Source organism: Eubalaena glacialis, chromosome 15 (assembly GCF_028564815.1).
Source record: "Eubalaena glacialis isolate mEubGla1 chromosome 15, mEubGla1.1.hap2.+ XY, whole genome shotgun sequence".
Lineage (NCBI taxonomy): Eukaryota > Metazoa > Chordata > Mammalia > Artiodactyla > Balaenidae > Eubalaena > Eubalaena glacialis.
Window position 1 is genome coordinate 58,654,646 of NC_083730.1, and position 23,419 is coordinate 58,678,064.

At 38.8% G+C, this 23,419-nt stretch overlaps 1 protein-coding gene across 4 annotated transcripts in view; it reads right to left on the reverse strand.

The window, feature by feature from the left end:
* The window catches only part of DLGAP1 (DLG associated protein 1), an 871,245-nt gene that overhangs the window by 177,486 nt on the left and 670,340 nt on the right, over nucleotides 1-23,419 (reverse strand). For all 4 annotated transcript variants that reach the window (XM_061168915.1, XM_061168917.1, XM_061168916.1 and 1 more), the window contains one exon: nucleotides 4,903-5,080. In XM_061168915.1, coding sequence (XP_061024898.1) covers nucleotides 4,903-5,080 — 178 coding nt within the window. The remainder of the gene's footprint in view (nucleotides 1-4,902; nucleotides 5,081-23,419) is intronic.

The window sequence follows — 23,419 nt, forward strand, 5'->3', positions numbered from 1 at the left end:
TAATATGCAAAGCTTATAGCTTATATCAGGTAAGCAATACATGGTAACTATTCCATTATACTCATTTTCATTATTACTACTACTATTATTGGCATTATTATTGCCACCCATACCCCAATTCCAGCAGACATTGGAGAAACTTACCAGTTAGGAGTCAGGACACCTGCGTTTTCTAGGTTATGTCACTGACTAGCTGGGTGCTGACAGATGCTTAATTTATTTGAGTTTCCATTTCTTTGTATATATAAAGTGAAGGGATGATCTAGGTCAAAAGTCACAGCTAAACTGCTGGTATTACCACCAAGCACAATAACTGCTTATTACATTCGTGTTTTAAAAATGATGTGGGACTTCCCTGGTGGTGCAATGGTTAAGAGTCTGCCTGCCAATGCAGGGGACACGGGTTCGATCCCTGGTCCGGGAGGATCCCACATGCCGTGGAGCAACTAAGCCCGTGCGCCGCAACTACTGAGCCTGCGCTCTAGAGCCCACGAGCCACAACTACTGAAGTCTGCGTACCCTATGGCCCATGTGCTGCAACTACTGAGCCCATGTGCTGCAACTACTGAAGCCTGTGCTCCTAGAGCCCGTGCTCCTCAACAAGAAAAGCCACCACGATGAGAAGCCTGCGCACCGCAACGAAGAGTAGCCCCTGCTCGCTGCAACTAGAGAAAGCCTGAGCACAGCAACAAACACCCAACGTGGCCAAAAAACTATTAAAAAATAAATAAAGATAATGGAGTCCCTCTTAAAAAAAAATTAAAAAATGATGTGGAAACTCAACATGTTACTGGACAAAATATGTCTGTGAGCTTCTAGTTTACGATTCCAGATGAAGATATTTGAGGTTTGGACTTGAAATAAATTGAGATGTAAATTAAACTAATTTGGAAATGACAGTTATTATACCAAATAGTTTTTTTAAATGTGACTTTCTATAATTCTTTCTTCTTAAGTCTTACTTTAAAAGCCCCTGTTTTATTAGATGTACATATAGTAAAAATATATAGAAAGGTTATAAACATATAAAAAGGTGTTCAGTTTTTCTCTATCATCCAAGCACAGTCTGTTTTTAGGAATGTTTTATTTCTGTAAGGTATGAATGGCAGAAACAAACAATTTAGTTATTCTAGACCAATTTCTTGGCTTACAACATTTTACTTTGATCTTTCTAGGAGCCTTTGATGAATAATACATCAATAATATATCAGGTTTTAAGGAGGAATAGGATATAATGTACTTAAATTCTATACTACTAGAGCTGCTCCTAAAGATCTATAAGAGAGAATATCTCCGACATCACAAAAACCAACTACTTTTTGAAAAGCCTAGAGTATATATGGTAGGATTGCTTTGAAGAAGAAACCATTCCCTTTGAATAATGACAACGTTGGGACTGCGATAGAAAGTTTGAAATTATCCTTCACGATACTCTATTACTTGAAAATTGAATATGGAACTAGAAAAATGGTGTGTCATTAGGAATCCATTTAGGATGGCTCTGCTTTCTGTATTTTACTTAAGGCGAAATGATCACGCCACTGAATTGCAGACTTGACCCGCCCCTGGATCAAGGCCCACATGTGCCTCTTCAGTGATTTGTTGATACTTTACTAAGTTGTCACCAGGAAGTGACACTGTCTCAAGGAAGGTCAGATCTACAGCATAGGGACTAAAAGCAGGCAGCTGTGTAGATGCATGTCGTGATGGGGAAGTGACCTGCTCTCCTGTTTTAACCATGTAAAATTATGAAAGCAGTAAGTGTGTATAAACATTTTCCAATGAAATATTCTAAACCCACAGAAGTATTCTGCAGGTATGACACCTGGGATTTGTAGACTATTTTGCAATTCTGGAAGGCTATGTGACCATGAGCCTGTCCAGAATAAAGATAAGCTTAAAGACGTTTTAAATATTATATTGTTTACTGTGAAAAAAGTAAGAACAAGGCAAGTCCAAGTTTCACCAAATGAGGCGCCAAATATTTACCTCAGAGTTGGGATAGTGGGTATCACTGGACAGCAGTACCTAGCACAGATAGGTGTGCATACTCTTGGAGATTACATTTATTTATTCATTCATTCATTCATTTTTGCATGCTGCTCTGCACGGCATGGGGGATCTTAGTTCCCTGACCAGGGATCGAACCCTGGCCCCCGGCAGTGGAAGTGCAGAGTCCTAACCACTGGACCGCCAGGGAATTCCCTTTGGAGATTACTTTAAAGTGAGGAAATGTACAGTAGGCAAATACTGGAATCCAGTATGTCAGCTCTCCCTGACTCCTGCCCTACCCTGCTTTTGGAGCCTTGCTGTGGTCCCTGCCTTTGCTTTTCAAGAACCCATTTAGAGCAGGGAGCTCTATTTTGATGGTAGGGACAAAATGAGAGCAGTGGTCCTATTTCGGGGTCTCACTCTGACAGATCAGAGATGCTTCAGTGCTTAGTCTATCACCACCACCAGCATTACCACCAACTCTACCACCACCATCATTACCACCTCACCACCATCTCCACCACTATCCTCACCACTACCACCAACTCTACCACCACCATCGTTACCACCTCACCACCATCTCCACCACTATCCTCACCACTACCACCAACTCTACCACCACCATCATTACCACCTCACCACCATCTCCACCACTATCCTCACCACTACCGCCAACTCTACCACCACCATCATTACCACCTCACCACCATCTCCACCACTATCCTCACCACTACCATCACCATCAGCAGCAGCACCAGCAATAGTAGTAATTCTCACCTTGATGATCACAATGCCTTTCAAACTAGCTTCTCTGCCTCTAGCCTCTTTCTCATCCTCTCCAATCTTTCCTACATTTTTTTTGCTGGATTAATTATCCTCCATCAAAGTTCTGATCATATCTTTTGCCTGCTTAAAAGCTGAAGTTTTAATTAATCTTCAGTCAGTCCCATTCCTAATGAATAAAGTCCAGTCCCCTGGGCCCTGCATGGAAGGCCATGTACAAAAAATGTCCCCAGGACAAAATTCAGAACAGATTTCCCATTGCTCTAAGTATTCTGAGCTCTAACTACACTTGAGAATTCATTATTCCCTGAATATGCTTTAGGCCAGCATTTTCAAAGTTCAGATATATACTACGTTAATAAATACTTCTTTATTAATGTATTGCTTTATTAGAATCACTTGGAATATTTGTTAAAATGCATATTCCTAGACCCCATGCCTAGAAGCTCTCTCTTTAGAATCCTGGGTACTGAACACCTTTTACTCAGTCACTTTGGGATCTTGGTGACAATTTTGTGACCACAAAGAAAGTCCCATTTAACTTCTGGTTACTTACATATCTTACAGTATGTTTATAAGAACTAATATTATGAAAATATGAAGCAGTTGGCACAGTGCCTGACCCAATGAAAGCAGCTCTTATGGTTAATTCTTGCCCTACCTACCTCAGAGTGTTTTTTAAAAATAATTAATTAATTAATTAATTTTTAGCTGCATTGGGTCTTCGTTGCTGCACGTGGGCTTCTCATTGTGGTGGCTTCTCTTGTTGCAGAGCACGGGCTCCAGGCGCGAGGACTTCAGTAGTTATAGCTCGCTGGCTTCAGGAGTTGAGGCACATGGGCTCAGTAGTTGTGGCTCGCTGGTTTCAGTAGTTGTGGCATGTGGGCTCAGTAGTTGTGGCTCGCTGGCTTCAGTAGTTGTGGCACGTGGGCTCAGTAGTTGTGGCTTGCTGGCTTCAGTAGTTGTGGCACGTGGGCTCAGTAGTTGTGGCTCGCAGGCTCTAGAGCACAGGCTCTGTAGTTGTGGCGCATGGGCTTAGTTGCTTCACAGCATGTGGGATCTTCCTGGACCAGGGATTGAACCTGTGTCCCCTGCATTGGCAGGCGGATTCTTAACCACTGCGTCACCAGGGAAGCCCATACCTCAGAGTGTTTTTGTTCAAGTAAATAACGTTTGTTATTTACAGCACTTTTACGTTTTTTGTATGCTCTGCATTAGACTGTACACTTGGGGAGCAGGAATTAGGCATTATTCACCATTGACTAGCTGGCAAAATCTGGCCCAGTGTTTTGCTCACTGCATATGAGCTGAGTTAATAGTATGGTGCTTAGTTTTAAAAATTGTGATATAAATTAAAATTCAGAGCTCCTAAACATTATTTCAAAAAAATACCCTTTTTTTTTTTGTCCTCCCAGAGGAAGCCCTGGAGCCACCTCCTGCTCTCCTGGTGGCCCCTGAAAGCTGCAGGGTCAGGCCCTCCAGGAGTCCTAGGTTCAACCCTCCCTTGGTTTGGGCAACCTAACCCTCTCCCACATTCTCTGAGACCATCAGTGGGAGCCATCAAGAAACTTCAGCTGAATATTTCGGATGCACCATTAAGTCACCTTTACTGAGTCTTCATCCCTAGTTCTGGGTAGCAGTTCTTAGAAGTGGGCTTGTGTCTTATAACCAAGACGCAATATTCACCTAGGACCCAGTTGGGGTAAATAGATCGTATCTCATTTCCCGTGCCTGGGTCCCTGTCTTGATTACCTGCTTAATACTTTTATGATTTGACACTGCCTTGGTTTTGCCAATGATGTCTACCCTGTCCTTCTATCCTTCAAACATCTTTACAACTGAAGCCTCATCCAACAACTCCTTAATGACTAATTTGTTGGTGCCAACTGACTGCTAATGAATTTCCAAGGACTCCCCTGATGTGCTTTATCCATCTGCCAAGGACCCCTCCCCTGCTGGTAGACTGTTGGTACCAGGAGCCCCCTGTGGCCAAACCAGGCAGCATTTAGACCTGACCTCCTGCCGGACCCATCAGCATCATTCCGGGGGGTGTCAGCCTCCTCATGTCATGCCCTCTTGTTTTCCACCAACCCTCGTACAGTTCACAGATGCAGCCACCGGGCTCACCTGGCTGATGGTGCTCATGGCTCGCATGTAGCTCTCATTCCTGGAGCGGAACTTTGGTGATGTGAGCAGGCCCGCAGGGTCAAGGCTGTCTAGGCTTCGGTTGATGGAGACCTCACTGACCGCCCTCAAGTAACTGTGACTCCGGATCTGGAGTTTGGGGGAGTGCTCATTGGAAATCCTGGAAGAGAACAACGAAGAGTGTGTGTTTAGTCCTGTTCTAACACGCAGGCAGTAGTAAGACAGGGTAGGACTGTGATTGATGTGGCACCCTACACACGGCGGCAAATACTAGAGATGCCCTCCCATGGTTGCTCAACTCCCCCGTGGGGTCTAGGAAAGAAAACGTTTGATGGGAAATCATTGAGATCTGATGACATCAGAGAACAATTATAATTTTTTCAGCCCAGGAAATAATTTCCTCAATCATATTTTCCTAGGCAGCCAGGGGAGGAGAGTAGAGCTGCTACTGCCCTGCCCCGGACTTCTGCCCTGTGTAATTTGCAAGCTTTTCCTTTGTACCCAATTCTTTTCTATGCCATCTTTTTGTTTTTGGACTTTCTAGTAACAGCAAGTGGTTATATATCTATAACTATATCAATCTTTCTATCATCTATTTATCTCTCTATCTAATCTTGATCTCATTTAGTTGAGATTTAACTTAGTGAACAAAACTTAAATTTTAGACATTAAAAATGTGTGCATCTCTAAATCTTGATATCCAAAGACAAGTCTTTACATACTTTATACTCTTCAGATTTTTTCCAAGATGCATTTTTTATTTTATTTTATTTTTTATGAACACATATTTCTTTATTAAGTCAATATCTTTTGCAAAATGAAAAAAGCCTTAGCATACAATATCTTTATACTTAAGGTAATAAATCTGTTTATTAAATGTATTCATATTTGATATATTAAATTCAGAACTATTCAAATGTATTAATAAATTTCCCAATATATTTAATTAATTAATTTATTTATTTATTTTTGCTATTTGACATTAGTCTTTTTTTAAAAAATTTTTATTGGAGTATAGTTGATTTACAATGTTGTGTCCCAGATGCATTTTAAAATTATAAAAGTAGAAATTTCTCCTTGCAAACAGCCAAGCTATCCATAGGTGCTCAAAGCAGAAAGTGGGTCTCCACTCCCCTTCTTCCTGCTCCAGAATTCCACTCCCCTGAAAGAACTACCTAGAGCAGCTCAGTGTACGTCCTTCCTTACCCTTTCTATACACGTACAAACAATTATTTTTTTAGTAATTTAAAAAAAATCTTACTGAAATATAGTTGATTTACAATGTTGTGTTAGTTTCAGGTGTACAGCAAAGTGATTCAGTTATACATATATATCTATTCTTTTTCATATTCTTTTCTATTATATGTTATTACAAGATATTGAATACAGTTCCCTGTGCTATACAGTAAGTCCTTGTTGTTTATCTATTTATGTACAGTAGTTTGTATGTTTTAATCCCAAACTCCTAATTTATCCCCCTCCCCCTCTTTCCCCTTTGGTAACCACAAGTTTGTTTTCTATGTCTGTGTTTATTACTAATTTTTAAAGTTTGTTCTCACGTGGGATTCAGGGCGATTTTTCTTTCATTATTAAATTAAAAAATTTTTTGCTGTAACATTGCTTGCAATTAAAAATTAAAGTTGATAAGGAGATAGATGTAGGCCCAATATAGCTGCTATTATTTATCATTATTCTGGAGATCCTAGCTAATGAAATTAGAAAAAAAAAAAAGAAATACGAATATAAATATTGTGAAGAAAAGGTGAACTTTGAGTGTTTACAGATTATACAATTAATTAGCTGGAAGGTAAAAGAATATCAACTGAAAAACTATGAGAACTAATAAGAGTGATCCCCCAAATAGTTACATACAGGGTAAAAATAGAGAAATTAATAATTTTTCTATATACTTCCACCACCAAGTAGAAATTTTAATTTAAAAATCCCATTCAAAACGGCAAAACATTATAAAATAAGTAGAAATTACAAAAAAGAAATGCACCAGAAATTTTTGAAAAAAGTGATAAAACTTTATGGAGGGCAGGGTTTCCCTGGTGGCGCAGTGGTTAAGAATCTGCCTGCCAGACGTAGAGAATGGACTTGAGGACACGGGGAGGGGGAAGGGTAAACTGGGACGAAGTGAGAGAGTGGCATGGACGTATATACACTACCAAATGTAAAATAGATAGCTAGTGGGAAGCAGCTGCATAGCACAGGGAGATCAGCTCGGTGCTTTGTCACCACCTAGAGGGGTGGGATAGGGAGGGTGGGAGGGAGACGCAAGAGGGAGGGGATATGGGGATATATATATACATATAGCTGATTCACTTTGTTATACAGCAGAAACTAACACACCATTGTAAAGCAATTATACTCCAATAAAGATGTTAAAAAAGGAAAAAAAAAAAGGAAAAAAAAAGAATCCACCTGCCAATGCAGGGGACACAGGTTCGAGCCCTGGTCCAGGAAGATCTACATGCAGCGGAGAACTAAGCCCGTGCGCCACAACTACTGAGCCTGCGAGCCTAGAGCCCGTGCTCTGCAACAAGAGAAGCCACCGCAATGAGAAGCCAGCGCACCGCAAGGAAGAGTAGCCCCCGCTCACCGCACCTAGAGAAAGCCCGAGCGCAGCAACGAAGACCCAACGCAGCCAAAAAAAAAAAAAAAAATTTTATGGAGGGCAATAAACAAGTCCTAATAAAAGAGGAAAACAAATTTCCTGGAGGGAAAACTCAATATTGTAAAAAAAGTTAAAATTTCCCTAAATTAATCTATAAATTTTATACTAAAAGCTGAGAATTTGATTAACAGCCACTTTTTGCAACTACACTGAAGGAGGGGACAAATTAGAACAGATCTAGAATTTAACATCAAAAGGAAACCTCTTATGTATTTTACTACCACAAAAGAGAAACTGATTGTTCTAGCAGTGTTCCCTTTGGATCCTGTGCCATTTTGGAGATTCCCCATGGACCACTTTATAAATGCCTATGCCAAAAATTCCAGCCAAAAAACAAATAAACTGAAGAATAAATTTTCCCTTTGAGATTTCTTCTAGGAAAAGAGAGACTTAGCTAGAAGCATTTATAACCTGAAGTTCACTTTCACATAGAACTTGAGAGGTGACAAATGTGTTTCTTTGGCTATTTTGTAACCTGACCCAGAGCAATGATATTGCCAACATAAATAATGCTGCTCTTCCAAGCGGTTATCAGGGCAGCATTGGGGGTGGCTGTTTTGTAAATGATCTCCATTCAAAAGAAGAAGTGAAAACCCAATGTTTTGAGAAATGAGTGTCTGTCTGCTGGCTGAGATGGAGAAATGAAGCATCATTGAAATAATCATTCACCCTGGCCGCTTGTTATGAAATAAGGCATAATTCCCAAATTCCAAACTGAAAAATCATTCAGAAGAGATTGAATAGTTCTACTTTGGTGAGTCATTTCTGATAAAACAATGCATTCTTTAATGATACACTGAATATAAGGAAATGAACTCTTTTATCTTGTCCACTTAGAGAGCAGAGCCCACAGCTGTCAACATAAAGGGTACAGTATGTACATGTGCTACTGACGCTGAAACAGTCATGAAAGAAATTCCAAAAAAGAATGCAGTGATTATTTTCACCTCAAGAGGAAGTTGATTTGCTAGGAAGGAAAGGAGTGTGCCTATTCAGAAATATTAGCTCTCGTGTAAGATTAATTATTTATCAATGTTAGCCTATTCAAATGGCATCCATCATTTTTCACTTTCTCCCCAGATTGCTTATGCTAAGTTAACCTCTCATGGCTTATCCCAACTGAACTGAGATTTTGGCCTGGTTGAGCCCCATTCATTATCATGTCCTTTAACTGCACCCAAAGGTGGGACGACGCCCTTAGGTGGCAGTGGAGCAGCTAGACAAACACACTTGGCTAGTGTATCAGTAAGAGTGCCACTGCAAATAGAGAAAATGCAATAATACTTGGAACACAACGTTTAAACAAAATTTTTATTTTATTGAAGTATAGTTTTTTTTAATGTTTTAAAATATTTTAATTTTATTGGAGTATAGTTGATTTACCACAATGGAAAAGAATAGTGATAATAACCTATATGAAGTATAGTTGATTTACAATGTTATGTTAATTTCTGCTGTACAGCAAAGTGATTCAGTTCTCTCTCTCTCTCTCTCTCTATATATATATATATAAATGTGTGTGTATATATATACACACACACACACATATATATATATATATACACACATTCTTTTTCATTATGGTTTATCACAGGATGTTGAATATAGTTCCCTGTACTATACAGTAGGACCTTGTTGTTTATCCATTCTATATATACTAGTTTGCCTCTGCTAATCCCAAACTTCCAATCCAACTACCAACCCTCTCCTCTACCAACCCTCTCCCTTGGGGACCACAAGTCTGTTTTCTCTGTCCGGAACACAACATTTTAAATCAATGTCCCCAAAGAGAAAATGATTAACCCTGTAATATGTCACTAAAATTATAATTCCACAAGATGAATAAGCTCTGGGGAACTAATGTACAGCATGGTAACTAGAGTGAATAATACTGTGTCATGTACTTGAAATTTGCTAGGAGAGTAGAACTTAAGCATTCTCACCACACACACACAAAAGGTGAGGTGATGGAGGTAATAATTAACCTGATTGTGGTAATCATTTCAAAAAACATGCAGTCAAACTATCACATTGTACACTTTAAGTATATACCATTTTGTCAGTTATAATATATACATGTTATAATATATACGAATATATACAAGTTTGTCAGAATGGATAATAAAGCTGAAAAAATATAACTTCAGATGGTTTGAATTTTTTTTCCTCCAGAGAAGGAAATGCTTCATGACTCTGTGAGTCTAATGGGAGAATTTCTGGAGGTGATGGACCATCTTACTGATTGATCTGTATCCTAATTTGTTTGTTTGTTTTTTTTCTCCCACTTTGCCTTGACTCCGACTTATAAAAGCATTGAAATGTCAGGTTATTCGATAGGACTCAGAGGAAACATTTTATTGACTCTGGGGTTAATCCAATTGCTCTGTTTTGAAGATGAAAGTATTTTGTCCTTGGTCATGACTCTGTTATCAATTCACTCTCACAAGCATTCATGGCTTCAACTGAGAGGCTTTGATTCCTTGGGCCTCAGTGTGGAAAATGGTACTTAGTGGGTGACACTGCTCAGTTACTAGTTTTGGGGAATCTAATGCAGGGTGTTCTTTTGGTCAACCTGCTTTGGTAAAACCGAGCCCAGCTTTCTTCTCAGCAACTTCATGTATGATGCCTTTATAGTCCTTCTGAAAGTATAACTTGCATTCAAGTTGTTCACTTTGGCAGCTCTGAACTCTTGAGTTATTTCTACTTTATAATAATAGCTGACATTTATTACCATTTACAAACCACTTAGTTATTATTAATACCAACCTACAGATAAGGAAACCATGGTTTCGAGAAGTTATGTCGTGTTCAAGGTAATTGAGAGGGAACCTTGGTCTTTCCCTGACTTCTGTATTCTCTTCCCATCTCCTATTTCTTGGGGTATCTTGCCTGCACTCTCATGGGGTTCCTATTCCTCTCCCTTGCCCTCAAATGTTCTTTTTTTTTTTTATTAATTAATTAATTTATTTATGGCTGTGTTGGGTCTTCGTTTCTGTGCGCAGGCTTTCTCTAGTTGCGGCGAGCGGGGGCCACTCTTCATCGCGGTGCGCAGGCTTCTCATTGTCCTGGCTTCTCTTGTTGCGGAGCACAGGCTCTAGACGCGCAGGCTCAGTAGTTGTGGCTCACGGGCTTAGTTGCTCCGCGGCATGTGGGATCTTCCCAGACCAGGGCTCGAACCCGTATCCCCTGCATTGGCAGGCAGATTCTTAACCACTGCGCCACTAGGGAAGCCCCTCAAATGTTCTTATTCCCTAAGATTTTACAGTTCTTTATATTCTCATTTTTTCTACATTCTCTCCTTGGACAACCTCATCTGCTCAGTGGCTTCTACTACTAACTTTATCCTGACAACTCACAGATCTATTTGTAGCCCATAGCTCTTAAACTTCAAAACTAAACTTCCAATATTAACTGTGCATTTCTACCCACGTGTTCCACAGGTATCAAATACTCATCACAACCCCCAAATGAACATGTTACCTTTTCCCTCAGATTTGCTCCTTTTTACTTATTCCACATTGAGATGAATGGCATTGAAATTTATCCTGTCAACCAAACCAAATATCCAGGTGTTTATCCTGTTTCCCTCTTAACTGTCCAAATCCAGCTGATGATCAAATTTTCTCAGTTTTACTTCCTGGATACACTTGCAATTCCTTTCCTCCACGTCTTCCTCACCCTTCTTGCTTCATTACTTCCTTAGTTCAGTCTTCATCTTGATCCTCCCAAACCAGGCTCCCTATGGCCGGTCTTGTCCCCTCCAGTGCATCTCTCTTCTCCTGCTAGTGATTAGGACACTCTCTTGCCTAAAAGTCCTCTGTGAATCCTCTTCATCGGTGGGAGAAAGTCTAAACTCTGTACTTACTTTTCTAGTATCACCTTTTGCTACTTCCTCACATGTACCATGCATACACTCTCATGCTTCTTTATCTCTGCACATGCTGGTCTTTTGTTTTTGTTTTTTGCTTGGAATACACTTCTTCCTCCACTTTCTACCCACAGAACTCTTACTTCAACTCATTTATCAGGTCACTAGGTGTTAGAGCACCTATTGCTGGGAGAATCTGGAATCATGATTCCAGATCACTGAGTCTAATGGGATTCTAGTCAGTTCTCTTTAGAAAGCCTCCTTTGTTCTCCCTGACTAAATAAACTACTTCTCCATCTGTACTCCTGTAGTGTCTTTTATATTTCTCTGCCACACACTTTTCCCATTGTTGTAGTTTTTTGTTTATATGTCTGTGTACTCCTTAGATTTTTGAGTTCTTAGAAGGTGGAGTCAGTATTTCATTCATTTTGTTATGCAGTGGTACACTAGCCCTTACATTTTTAAAATGACTAATGATGACTAACACCTACCTGAGTGCTTCCTTTATGCCAGGCACTGCACATGAATCACCCCATGAAATAGATGAATGAATACATAAATGAATGAGAGGGTAACTCAGTTGATCACTACTCTAGACCTGAAATAGTTGCCAAAATTTCAAAATTCTCTTACTTATAGGTAAAGACCCTATAAAGGATTTTTAAAGCTTTATTGCGATAAAATTCATACACCATAAAATTCACCCTTTTAACATGTACAGTTCAGTGGTTTTTAGTATATTCACAGAGTTGTGCAACCGTAACCACTAATTTTAGAATGTTTTCATTCCCCCTCCCTGTCCACATTCCTGTACCCATTACTAGTCTCTCTCTATTCCTCCTTACTACTAACCCTTGGAAACCACTAATCTACCTCTTGTCTCTATGTCTTTGTCTGTTCAGGACATTTGATACATATGGAATCATATAATCTGTGGCTTTTTCCCACTGGCTTCTTTCACTTATCATGATGTTTTCAAGGTTCATCCATGTTGTAACATGTATCAGTACTTCATTCCTTTTTATGGCTGAATAATATTTCATGGCATGGATTTATACCTTAATTTGTTTGTCCATTCATCAGTTGACAGACACTTGGTATGTTTCCACTTTTTGGCTTTTATGAATTATGCCGATATGAACAATCATGTTCAAATTTTTGTGTTGGCATATGTTTTTTCAATTCTCATGACCGTAAAGGTTTATAGGAAAATATTATTCAAGATAACAGAGCAAGAAACTTCACATATGAGGTGGGACTTCTGGAATGACAGAGGAAGGACCTCAGTGAGTCTTAGTCTACACAAAAGCAATTGCAGAACTACTGGCAACATCAACCATTACAGAACTCTGGAAATTGAACTCAGAGAACAAACTGAAAATTATTTATGCAAGAAAAAGTACTGAATGTAGATACCCCCATTCCCATGCTTCTCAGCTCCTTGGCATAGCAGCCACAAACCACGGAAGCCTCAAAACCAACACAGGGGATGTACCTCATGGAGCTCGGTTGAAAGCATCATCTTCAGTGCATGGTGATGTTTTGACTGGTCTCTCACCTCCCTGGAAAAGCCCCATCCCCAGAGTGTTGATACTATTTGATCTGACTGGGAGCTCAATTCTGTGGAAAAACCCCTATCCCAGGTTGTTACCAAAAACAGTAGTAATTGGCTGAAATTGCTAACATCATAGTTACCTGAGGTTATAATTTCAGTTGGAGCAAAACAAGAGCCTAGCCCAAAATTTAAAAGAAAGACCTGGAAAATTTGATGGCTATAGAGGATATTTAAAAGTTTTGATGTGCTGCTTAAGAACCTAGAAGGCTTCATGTATGCACAAGGCTGTGCACATGCCCAGGAAAGACCTAAGAAAAGAAAGGACTTTGGTCACTCACCTGTGGCTGACCTTGAAACCCTGCATAAGCAGGAATTTAAAGCTAAGGCTGATTTGTAAACTTCCTGAAATTTGAAAGTGTGCCTTCATAGACAGATGCCATTGGCAAAAGGTGGAAGACTTATTGGTTTAAAGTATTTAGAAAATATTCTGACCAATCACTGGCTAATCACTAAACTATGATGACCCCAGGGTGAACCCAAGGAAGCCAGGTTTAAAAATAAAAGCAAGAATTTAAAAAAAGGAGGCAGAGAAGTCAGTAGATATATGTTGTAGGGAATCCAGAATCTAAAGAGCTAGTCCAGGAAAGTTGCTAAAGAATAAGCAGTAGCAAGGTAGAACAAACAAACAAAATGAATAAAATAAACTGGGGTGGGAGGGAGAGAAAGGATGGAGGGGGAAATTTGTAGATTAAGAAACTCAAAATATATATCAAATTCAGGAAGTGGGAAACATGAAGTATAGTATTAAGGGAAGGACACTTTGGACAATAAAACCATAAACAAAGACAAGGTAATGATTACCATAAAAGTCCAGATAGTGGCTACTTTTTAGGAGAGGGAGATACTTGATCTGGATGGTAGTTTCAAGGGTATTTGCCTTATGATAATTCATTAAGTCATGTATTTTGTGTGATTTTTGTATATGTGTTTTATTTTTCAATATAAAGATTTAAATAAAAAGGAATTGGGGAATATCTGGTTCAAGAGTTGCTGTAATATCTAAAATGTACGATTTTCCACAAAAAATAATGCGACCTGCAAACAAACGAGAAATTATGGATCAAATACAGAGAAAAAGCAGCTAATAAAAAATGTCCTTGAAGGGAGCCAGATGTTGGACTTAACAGACAAAGACCTTAAATCAGTTATGAATATTTTCAGAGAACTAAAGGCAGTATGTGTAAAGATTTAACGGAAAGCATGACAACTATGTATCACCAAATTGAGACTATCAATAGAGAGAGAGATATAACAAAAAAAAGAATCAATAAATTTTGGAGTTGAAAATAACGATTGTTTTCTGAAATGAAATAAATAAGTAATAAATTCTCATTCCTAGTAATAACTACATAATAATAACTAAAATGAAAAATTTACTCAAGGGGCTCACAGCAAGCCCCTCGAAGAAGAATCAAACCTGAAGAGAGATTATGCAGCCTGAGAAACAGGAAAAGAATAAAGAAAAATAAACAGTTTCAAAGACTTGTGGGACACCATCAAACACATCAACATACACGTAATTGGAGTTCCAGAAGAAGAGGTAGAAAATATATTTGAAGAATTAGTGGTCAAAAACTTCCCAAATTTGATGAAAACACTAATCTACATACCTAAGAAGCTTAAAACACTTAAAATACTATAAACTCAATGAGAGCCACACTAACCATATCCTTGTCATAGCGTCAGAAGGCAAAGACAATGAGAAAATCTTGAAAGCAGAAAGAAATGACTCACCACTTACAAGGAATCATCAATAAGATTAAAAGCTGACTTCCCATCATAAGCTATGGATGCTAGAAGGCATTGAGATGAAATATTCAAAGTGCTGAAAGATAAAGATTGTCAACAAAGAAATCTATATACAGAAAAACCATCGTTCAAAAAAGAAGTTAAGACATTCCCAGAAAAACAGACTGAGAGATTCATTGCTAGCCACATAGAGTCCTTTTTTCAAACTTCTTTTGCAACAACATGTTGTTCCCTAAACACTTCATTTTCCTTCTATTTCTTAGAATTGTAAATTCATAAAGCAATCCATTTTACCATCTGATTAGCCCTATCAGAAGAGCACAGCTTAGACATAGGGGCAACTTTTATAGTTTAAGATACAAACTGAAGGAACAAACTCCTATAGGTCCCTTGCTATATTCTTTGTTGTTCTTCTTCCATAAATGTTTGACATGGGGGATGAATGTCAGCCTTATTTCTGGGACACATGGCATTGTCAAGTGTTCTGGACCTTGCTATCTCTTAGAAGTCCAGGGTGCAGTAAAAGGGAGATGAGGAAATAATCTTGGGGATTTCTCTTTGCTCCATTAACTTCGCTCTGTAGAAAAAAAACCGATAAGGGTTGGGATTGTTGACTTGTTCTACTGGGAAGATTATCAAAGAGCCGCAGGCTAACTCTCTGCAAAGCCATCTGCTATAAGCTGGGATAATTCATTTCAGTTATAAAGTGGGTCTTGTGCAAAATAAAGGTGCAGCTCTTTTCACAATAATTCATCAGCCACGGAAATTTTCAACATAAAATGCAGTTCTTCCAGTGTGCCAAATATGTTTATCTATCACATTTAGACTCTTCTGACACTTGGAATTCAAACATTCTTTCCCTTGATTCTCTAGACTGTGCAACATTAGATTTAAAACAATACGAATCAAATGCCAACTATTCGTAATGCTTGTGCTAGAGGCTATGGAGGACACAAGATTCCTGCCTTTGATAACGTCAGTCTCCAGACAGAGACAAATATGCAGAACTTCAAGAGAATCTGTGCTGTGCTTATAATAGATGTTCAAGAAGAGGGTAGGAAACGGAGACTCTTTTGGAGTGGAGGCATTAAGAAGAGCTTTGGAGAGAAGACGGCTTGGAGTTAGACTCTGGTAGATTGTCACTAGGTAAAAGTGAGCCAGACAGAAGGCATTCCAGACCCAGGGAGCAAAGGCTTGGAGGCACAGGGCACAGGACAGTGCTCGGGATGGCCCAAGGGAATTTGTTTCTCTCTTTGGTAGCAGTAAGGAAAGAACCTTTCTTAATACTCAGATGTGCCCAGCAGAGTTTTATTGATGGCTGGCTGAGGATACAGCACTTAGTACACAAAGAATTGTTTCCAAAGATCCCCATGAAGGAATTTGGGGGCTACAGCATGATTTTAGCAGCCAAGGAGGTCCGCGCGAGTACACACGCTGCGTATCCACGTGGGCAGATCCCACCTAGAAATGAACAACAGCTGCAGCTTCGTAGTGGGGCTTCTCTGTCTTTGTTCTGCTCCAGGGTAACCAGTTTTACAAAAGCAATTCTTACGTATTACCTCAAAATAATTCCTGCAATTCTCTTCCTTTTAGTTGGCTTAGGACCAAAATGATCACGAAATCAATTAAAATAACTCAGAGAGACATGAGATTTGTTGTGGAGGAGTAGGTGCCCTTAGTACAAGCAGTTTCACAGCAGGGAACTTGCGCTGCTGAACTTGGCTCTGTGTGCTGTGAACCTGCCTTCACATCACAGTTGGCTCCGTGGTACTGGGCAAGCCACACTTATTTCTTGTTTAAAGTAGAGATAGCAATACCCACCTTATAGAGCTTGGAGAATTTACTGCATAATAAGCATCTCTCTCTCTCTCTTATTGTGGCAAATACACATAACATAAAATCCACCATTCCAACCATTTTTAAGTGGCATTAAGAACATTCAGTGTTGTGCAGTTATCACCATCCTCCAACCACAAAACTTTTCCATCAAACTGAACTCTGTACCCATTCAACACTAACTCCCCACCCTTCCTTCCCTGGCAATGACCACTTTACTTTCTGTCTCTATGAGTCTGATGGCTCTAAGTACCTCACATAAGTAGAATCAGACAGTGTTTTGTCTGGCTTGTTTTGCTTAGCATAATGTCTTCAAGGTTCATCCATGTTGCAGCATGGGTCAGAATTTCCTTGTTTTAATGTTATTTAATAATATTCCATCATATATATATATATATATATATATATATATATATATATATGCCACATTTTGTTTATCCATTTATCCATCAACAGATACTTGGATTGCTTCCACCTGTTAGCTATTGTGAATAACACTGCTATAATCCTAAGTGTACAAATAGCTGTTTGAGTCCCCGCTTTCAATTCCTTTGAGTATATGCTCCAAAGTAGAAATCTCACTTTATCAGAAGTATTTAACCTCTTCTATTTCATTTATTAGCAATTAAGCTACCAACAAATTTGGGGACCAACATAATGAAAACAAACTGTCACATTTTTCCCCTGAAAAGACACTCTGTTGATCATTTATGGTAAGTTTCTGGGACACAAAATAATATAGTAGTATTTCAGGAACTAACTATTATTGCTATGGCTGAAAACAGAAAAATGATACTTCTATTATTTGGTGGAAAGTATAGTAATAAATCTGAGTATAATTTTACTGCTCTAGTGATTGCAAAACAGTAATGTAATTAAAACTTGGTACAGTATTATTGAGAATAAATGCTATTGCCATGATTAAGACATCCTGGAAAATGATTCTATAAGCAGTTAGAGATTGCAGAAAGACTGTTGACAGGAGTGTCAGTTTATGAACTGGTTAAGGAAAGAAATAATGTCATCACTAAGGAAGATGGGATGACAATTCAAATGTACTAGTTAGTAAAGAGCCCACAGTGATAATTCTTAGGAGGGGTGTAAATGCTGCTTTGAGCTGAAGGCAGAGTGTTTCTTTCAATTTAAAAAGTGTCAGGGCAGAACAGATGTACTTACACAGATGTAAGTTGACATTGACACATTGGAGCCGTTAAAGCCTGTGTGAAAGTACTTTGATAGATTTTTCATAAAGTGCTTCATATTCTGACTTAACTTTAGGAAGACAGAAAAGCAACTAAAGACAGAGTCTTAAATAATTCTTTTAATGTCGGTTTTCTTCTACTCCTCATTATCAAATGCTCTGTGTCTACACTCACTACGGGCATATCAAAAGATCTCAAAGAAGACATGTCTTCCGTGTTAACAGCCTTCAGTTGATTAGAACACAGCTGTCGTGCCCCAGCTAAGCCTCCTGGTGACACACCCCCTTTATCTGGTTCTCTTAGGTCAAGATTTGTAGGATCTCTGTTAACTTGATGACTCGTCCCTAAGGTTGGTCCAATTTGTTACTTTCTCTTTGACAACAGAGCATCTAGAACCAAACTCAGCCTTTCAAATATAGACTGACAAGTGTGGAATACAGAATGGCTGTTACTGTCTGTTCTGTAGAAAATCATCTTGGGGTGCAGTCTGAGAAAGCTTTGGATAGTTTGGCATATAGTCACGCTGTTAGCTTCTGGTAAGCTCCCTTTGGGCAACTTTTAGATCTTCACCTCAAAAGATGTGAAGTCATTACGATTTTTGACCCTTTTGTTCCTGTGAAATTGAAACCAAAGGCTAATCCTGTCATCCCCATACAATATACACAATATATCAGCTATTCTTGCCAGTTGTGTCACCAGCAAATGTGATAACAGAAGCAAACATAACAAAACCCCAAATCCGTGAGTGCTACAAGGTTCTATGCTTTACCTATAATACCTTATTTAGTTAGCACACCAATATTATGAATCATTATAACAGTTATGAAGCATTATTATTCCTATTTTATAGATGAGGAAACTGAGGCTGATGAGTTTGTAAACTTAGAATTGGAAGGTCGATCTATCTAATTTCTGTAGTCTTAACTACCTTGTGCCTTCCCCATAAGCATGCCATGTATTTTCTTACCTAATCACCTGTAAAATTATTGACTAGGACTGGGCAAATCCATGATCTTTTGAGTTGGCTCAGTCCATTAACAATACAGTCTTTGCTGTTAGGCTCTTTATCATATACCTCTATTTCCCAGCCCATGCTTCTCTGATTTCAATTTTTGCCTGCAAGCCTATCGGGATCTACTCTTTAAATGTTTTAAATGCTACCCTAAATGCAATTACATTCCTCTGATATGTCTCAACCATTTCAGAGAGGAAAATATAGGCAGTCCTATGTATTGCTTTTTAGTAAATCTATGCTGGCTCCCTATTTTCTAAATCATCACAAACCATCTGTTTAAAAATTCATTCTGAAATCTCCCCAAGGATTTACGTTAGGTTAACTATTTTCAATTTTTAGAATCCTCTCTTTGGAAAAACTGAGATAATATTTACATTTTTCTTGGCACTTTTCCCATGGTTCCTAAAATATTACCAATAATGATTCTACAATTATATCTGAGTTCCTTTAGATGGAAACTAAAGTTTCAGGGCTTTAGGTGTTTTCTTCTTATTTGTGGCAGTTACCTGGTTTTGGTTCTAAGTTGGGCTTAGGTAGTTGGCCATATTCTTTATTTGAGGAAGGGACACCTTTTTCTAATTTGTGCAAAAGTACTACATAGGCTAGCAGCAGCCCTGAATGTCTAGGAGTCATGTTTACATTAGGTTGCAAGATAATTCCCCAATATGTAATAGTTTATTCTACTTGGATGGGGTATTCCACTTGCAGAGATGCAAGGCTGGTTCAAAATTTGAAAATCAATCAATGTAATACCATATTAATAAGCTAAAGAAGAAAAATTAAATGATCTTGTCGATTGATGAAGAAAATGCATTTGACAAAATTCAACAACTCTTTTTTTTTTTAACATCTTTATTGGAGTATAATTGCTTTACAATGGTGTGTTAGTTTCTGCTTTATAGCAAAGTGAATCAGTTATACATATACATATGTTCCCATATCCCCTCCCTCTTGCATCTCCCTCCCTCCCACCCTCCCTATCCCACCCCTCTAGGTGGTCACAAAGCACCGAGCTGATCTCCCTGTGCTATGCGGTTGCTTCCCACTAGCTATCCACTTTACATTTGGTAGTGTATATATGTCCATGCCACTCTCTCACTTCGTCACAGCTTACCCCTCCCCCTCCCCATATCCTCAAGTCCATTCTCTAGTAGGTCTGTGTCTTTATTCCCGTCTTGCCACTAGGTTCCTCATGACTTTTTTTTTCCCCTTAGATTCCATATATATGTGTTAGCATACTGTATTAGTTTTTCTTTTTCTGACTTACTTCACTCTGTATGACAGACTCTAACTCCATCCACCTCACTACAAATAACTCAATTTCGTTTCTTTTTATGGCTGAGTAATATTCCATTGTATATAGGTGCCACATCTTCTTTATCCATTCATCCGATGATGGACACTTAGGTTGCTTCCATGTCCTGGCTTTTGTAAGTAGAGCTGCAATGAACATTTTGGTACATGACTCTTTTTGAATTATGGTTTTCTCAGGGTATATGCCCAGTAGTGGGATTGCTGGGTCATATGGTAGTTCTATTTTTAGTTTTTTAAGGAACCTCCATACTGTTCTCCATAGTGGCTGTATCAATTTACATTCCCACCAACAGTGCAAGAGGGTTCCCTTTTCTCCACACCCTCTCCAGCATTTATTGTTTGTAGATTTTTTGATGATGGCCATTCTGACTGGTGTGAGATGATATCTCATTGTAGTTTTGATTTGCATTTCTCTAATGATTAATGATGTTGAGCATTCTTTTTTTTTTTTTTTTTTTTTTTTTTTTAAACATCTTTATTGAAGTATAATTGCTTTACAATGGTGTGCTAGCTTCTGCTTTACAACAAAGTGAATCAGTTACACATATACATATGTTGCCATATCTCTTCCCTCTTGCATCTCCCTCCCTCCCACCCTCCCTATCCCACCCCTCTAGGTGGTCACAAAGCACCGAGCTGATCTCCCTGTGCTATGCGGCTGCTTCCCACTAGTTATCTATTTTACATTTGGTAGTGTATATATGTCCATGACACTCTCTCACCCTGTCACATCTCACCCCTCCCCCTCCCCATATCCTCAAGTCCATTCTCTAGTAGGTCTGTGTCTTTATTCCCATCTTGCCACTAGGTTCTTCATGACCTCTTTTTTTTTTTTTTTTCCCTTAGATTCCATATATATGTGTTAGCATACTGTATTTGTTTTTCTCTTTCTGACTTACTTCACTCTGTATGACAGACTCTAACTCCATCCACCTCATTACAAACACCTCCATTTCATTTCTTTTTATGGCTGAGTAATATTCCATTGTATATATGTGCCACATCTTCTTTATCCATTCATCCGATGATGGACACCTAGGTTGCTTCCATGTCCTGGCTATTGTAAACAGAGCTGCAATGAATATTTTGGTACATGACTCTTTCTGAATTATGGTTTTCTCAGGGTATATGCCCAGTAGTGGGATTGCTGGGTTATATGGTAGTTCTATTTTTAGTTTTTTAAGGAACCTCCATACTGTTCTCCCTAGTGGCTGTATCAATTTACATTCCCACCAACAGTGCAAGAGTGTTCCCTTTTCTCCACACCCTCTCCAGCATTTATTGTTTCTAGATTTTTTGATGATGGCCATTCTGACCGGTGTGAGATGATACCTCATTGTAGTTTTGATTTGCATTTCTCTAATGATTAATGATGTTGAGCATTCTTTCATGTGTCTGTTGGCAATCTGTATCTCTTCTTTGGAGAAATGTCTATTTAGGTCTTCTGCCCATTTTTGGATTGGGTTGTTTGTTTTTTTGATATTGAGCTGCATGAGCTGCTTGTATATTTTGGAGATTAATCCTTTGTCAGTTGCTTCATTTGCAAATATTTTCTCCCATTCTGAGGGCTGTCTTTTGGTCTTGTTTACGGTTTCCTTTGCTGTGCAAAAGCTTCTAAGTTTCATTAGGTCCCATTTGTTTATTTTTGTTTTTATTTCCATTTCTCTAGGAGCTGGGTCAAAAAGGATCTTGCTGTGGTTTATGTCATAGAGTGTTCTGCCTATGTTTTCCTCTAAGAGTTTGATAGTGTCTGGCCTTACATTTAGGTCTTTAATCCATTTTGAGTTTATTTTTGTGTATGGTGTTAGGGAGTGTTCTAATTTCATACTTTTACATGTACCTGTCCAGTTTTCCCAGCACCACTTATTGAAGAGGCTGTCTTTTCTCCACTGTATATGCTTGCCTCCTTTATCAAAGATAAGGTGACCATATGTGCGTGGGTTTATCTCTGGGCTTTCTATCCTGTTCCATTGATCTATATTTCTGTTTTTGTGCCAGTACCATACTGTCTTGACAACTCATTCTTAATAAAAGCTCTCAGAAAAATAGAAATAGAAGGGAACTTCCTCAATTTGTTAAAGATTATCTACAAAAAACCTACAGCTAACAACAAGGCAAGGACGTCCATTCTCACCACTCTTATTCAACATCGTGCTAGAAGTCCTAGCCAGTGCAATAAGGAAACAAAAAGCATACAGATTGGGAAGGAAGAAATAAAACTGTCCCTGTTTGTAGGTGACAAGGTTGCCAACATAGAAAATCCCAAGGAATCTGCAAAAAATTCCTGAACTAGCAATTCAGCAAAGTCACGGGATATAAGATTATATAAAAATCAACTGTATTTCTGTATACCAGCATGAAGACATGGACACTGAAATTACATATGCAACACCATTTATAATCACTTAAAGGGACTTCCCTGGTGGTGCAGTGGTTAAGAATCCACCTGCCAATGCAGGGGACACGGGTTCGAGCCCTGGTCCGGGAAGATCCCGCGTGCTGCGGAGCAACTAAGCCCATGTGCTACAACTACTGAGCCTGCGCTCTACAGTGTGCGAGCCACAACTACTGAGCCCGTGAGCTGCAACTACTGAAGCCTGCGTGCCTAGAGTCTGTGCTCTGCAACAAGAGAAGCTGCCGCATTGAGGAGCCCACGCACCGCAACGAAGAGTAGCCCCCGCTCGCCGCAACTAGAGAAAAGGCCCACGTGCAGCAACGAAGACCCAACCCAGCCAAAAATAAATAAATAAATAAATAATTAAAAAAAAAAAAAACGAGTGTTGCCTCCTTTAAAAAAAAATCACTTAAAAAATACTTAGTTGTAATCTAATTACATGTTATAAACAAAACACATGCAGGACTTGTATACTGAAAAGTATGCAACACTGATGAAAGAAATCAAAGAAGAGCTAGATAAATGGAGATGCATACCATGTTTATGAGTTGGAATACCCAACATAGTAAAAGTGTCAATTTTCCCCAAATTGATACGCAAGTTTAATGCATTTCCTATCAAAATCACATATTTTTATAGAAGTAGACTATTCTAAAATTTACATGGAAAGTCAAAGTAACTAGAATAGCTAAAATAATTTTGAAAAATGAAGTGGGAGGATTCACTCTACTCAATTTAAAGACTTACTATATAGTTATAGTAATCAAAGCTGTGTGGTGTTAGTGGGGGGATAGACACACAGATCAATGGAACAGAATGGAGAAT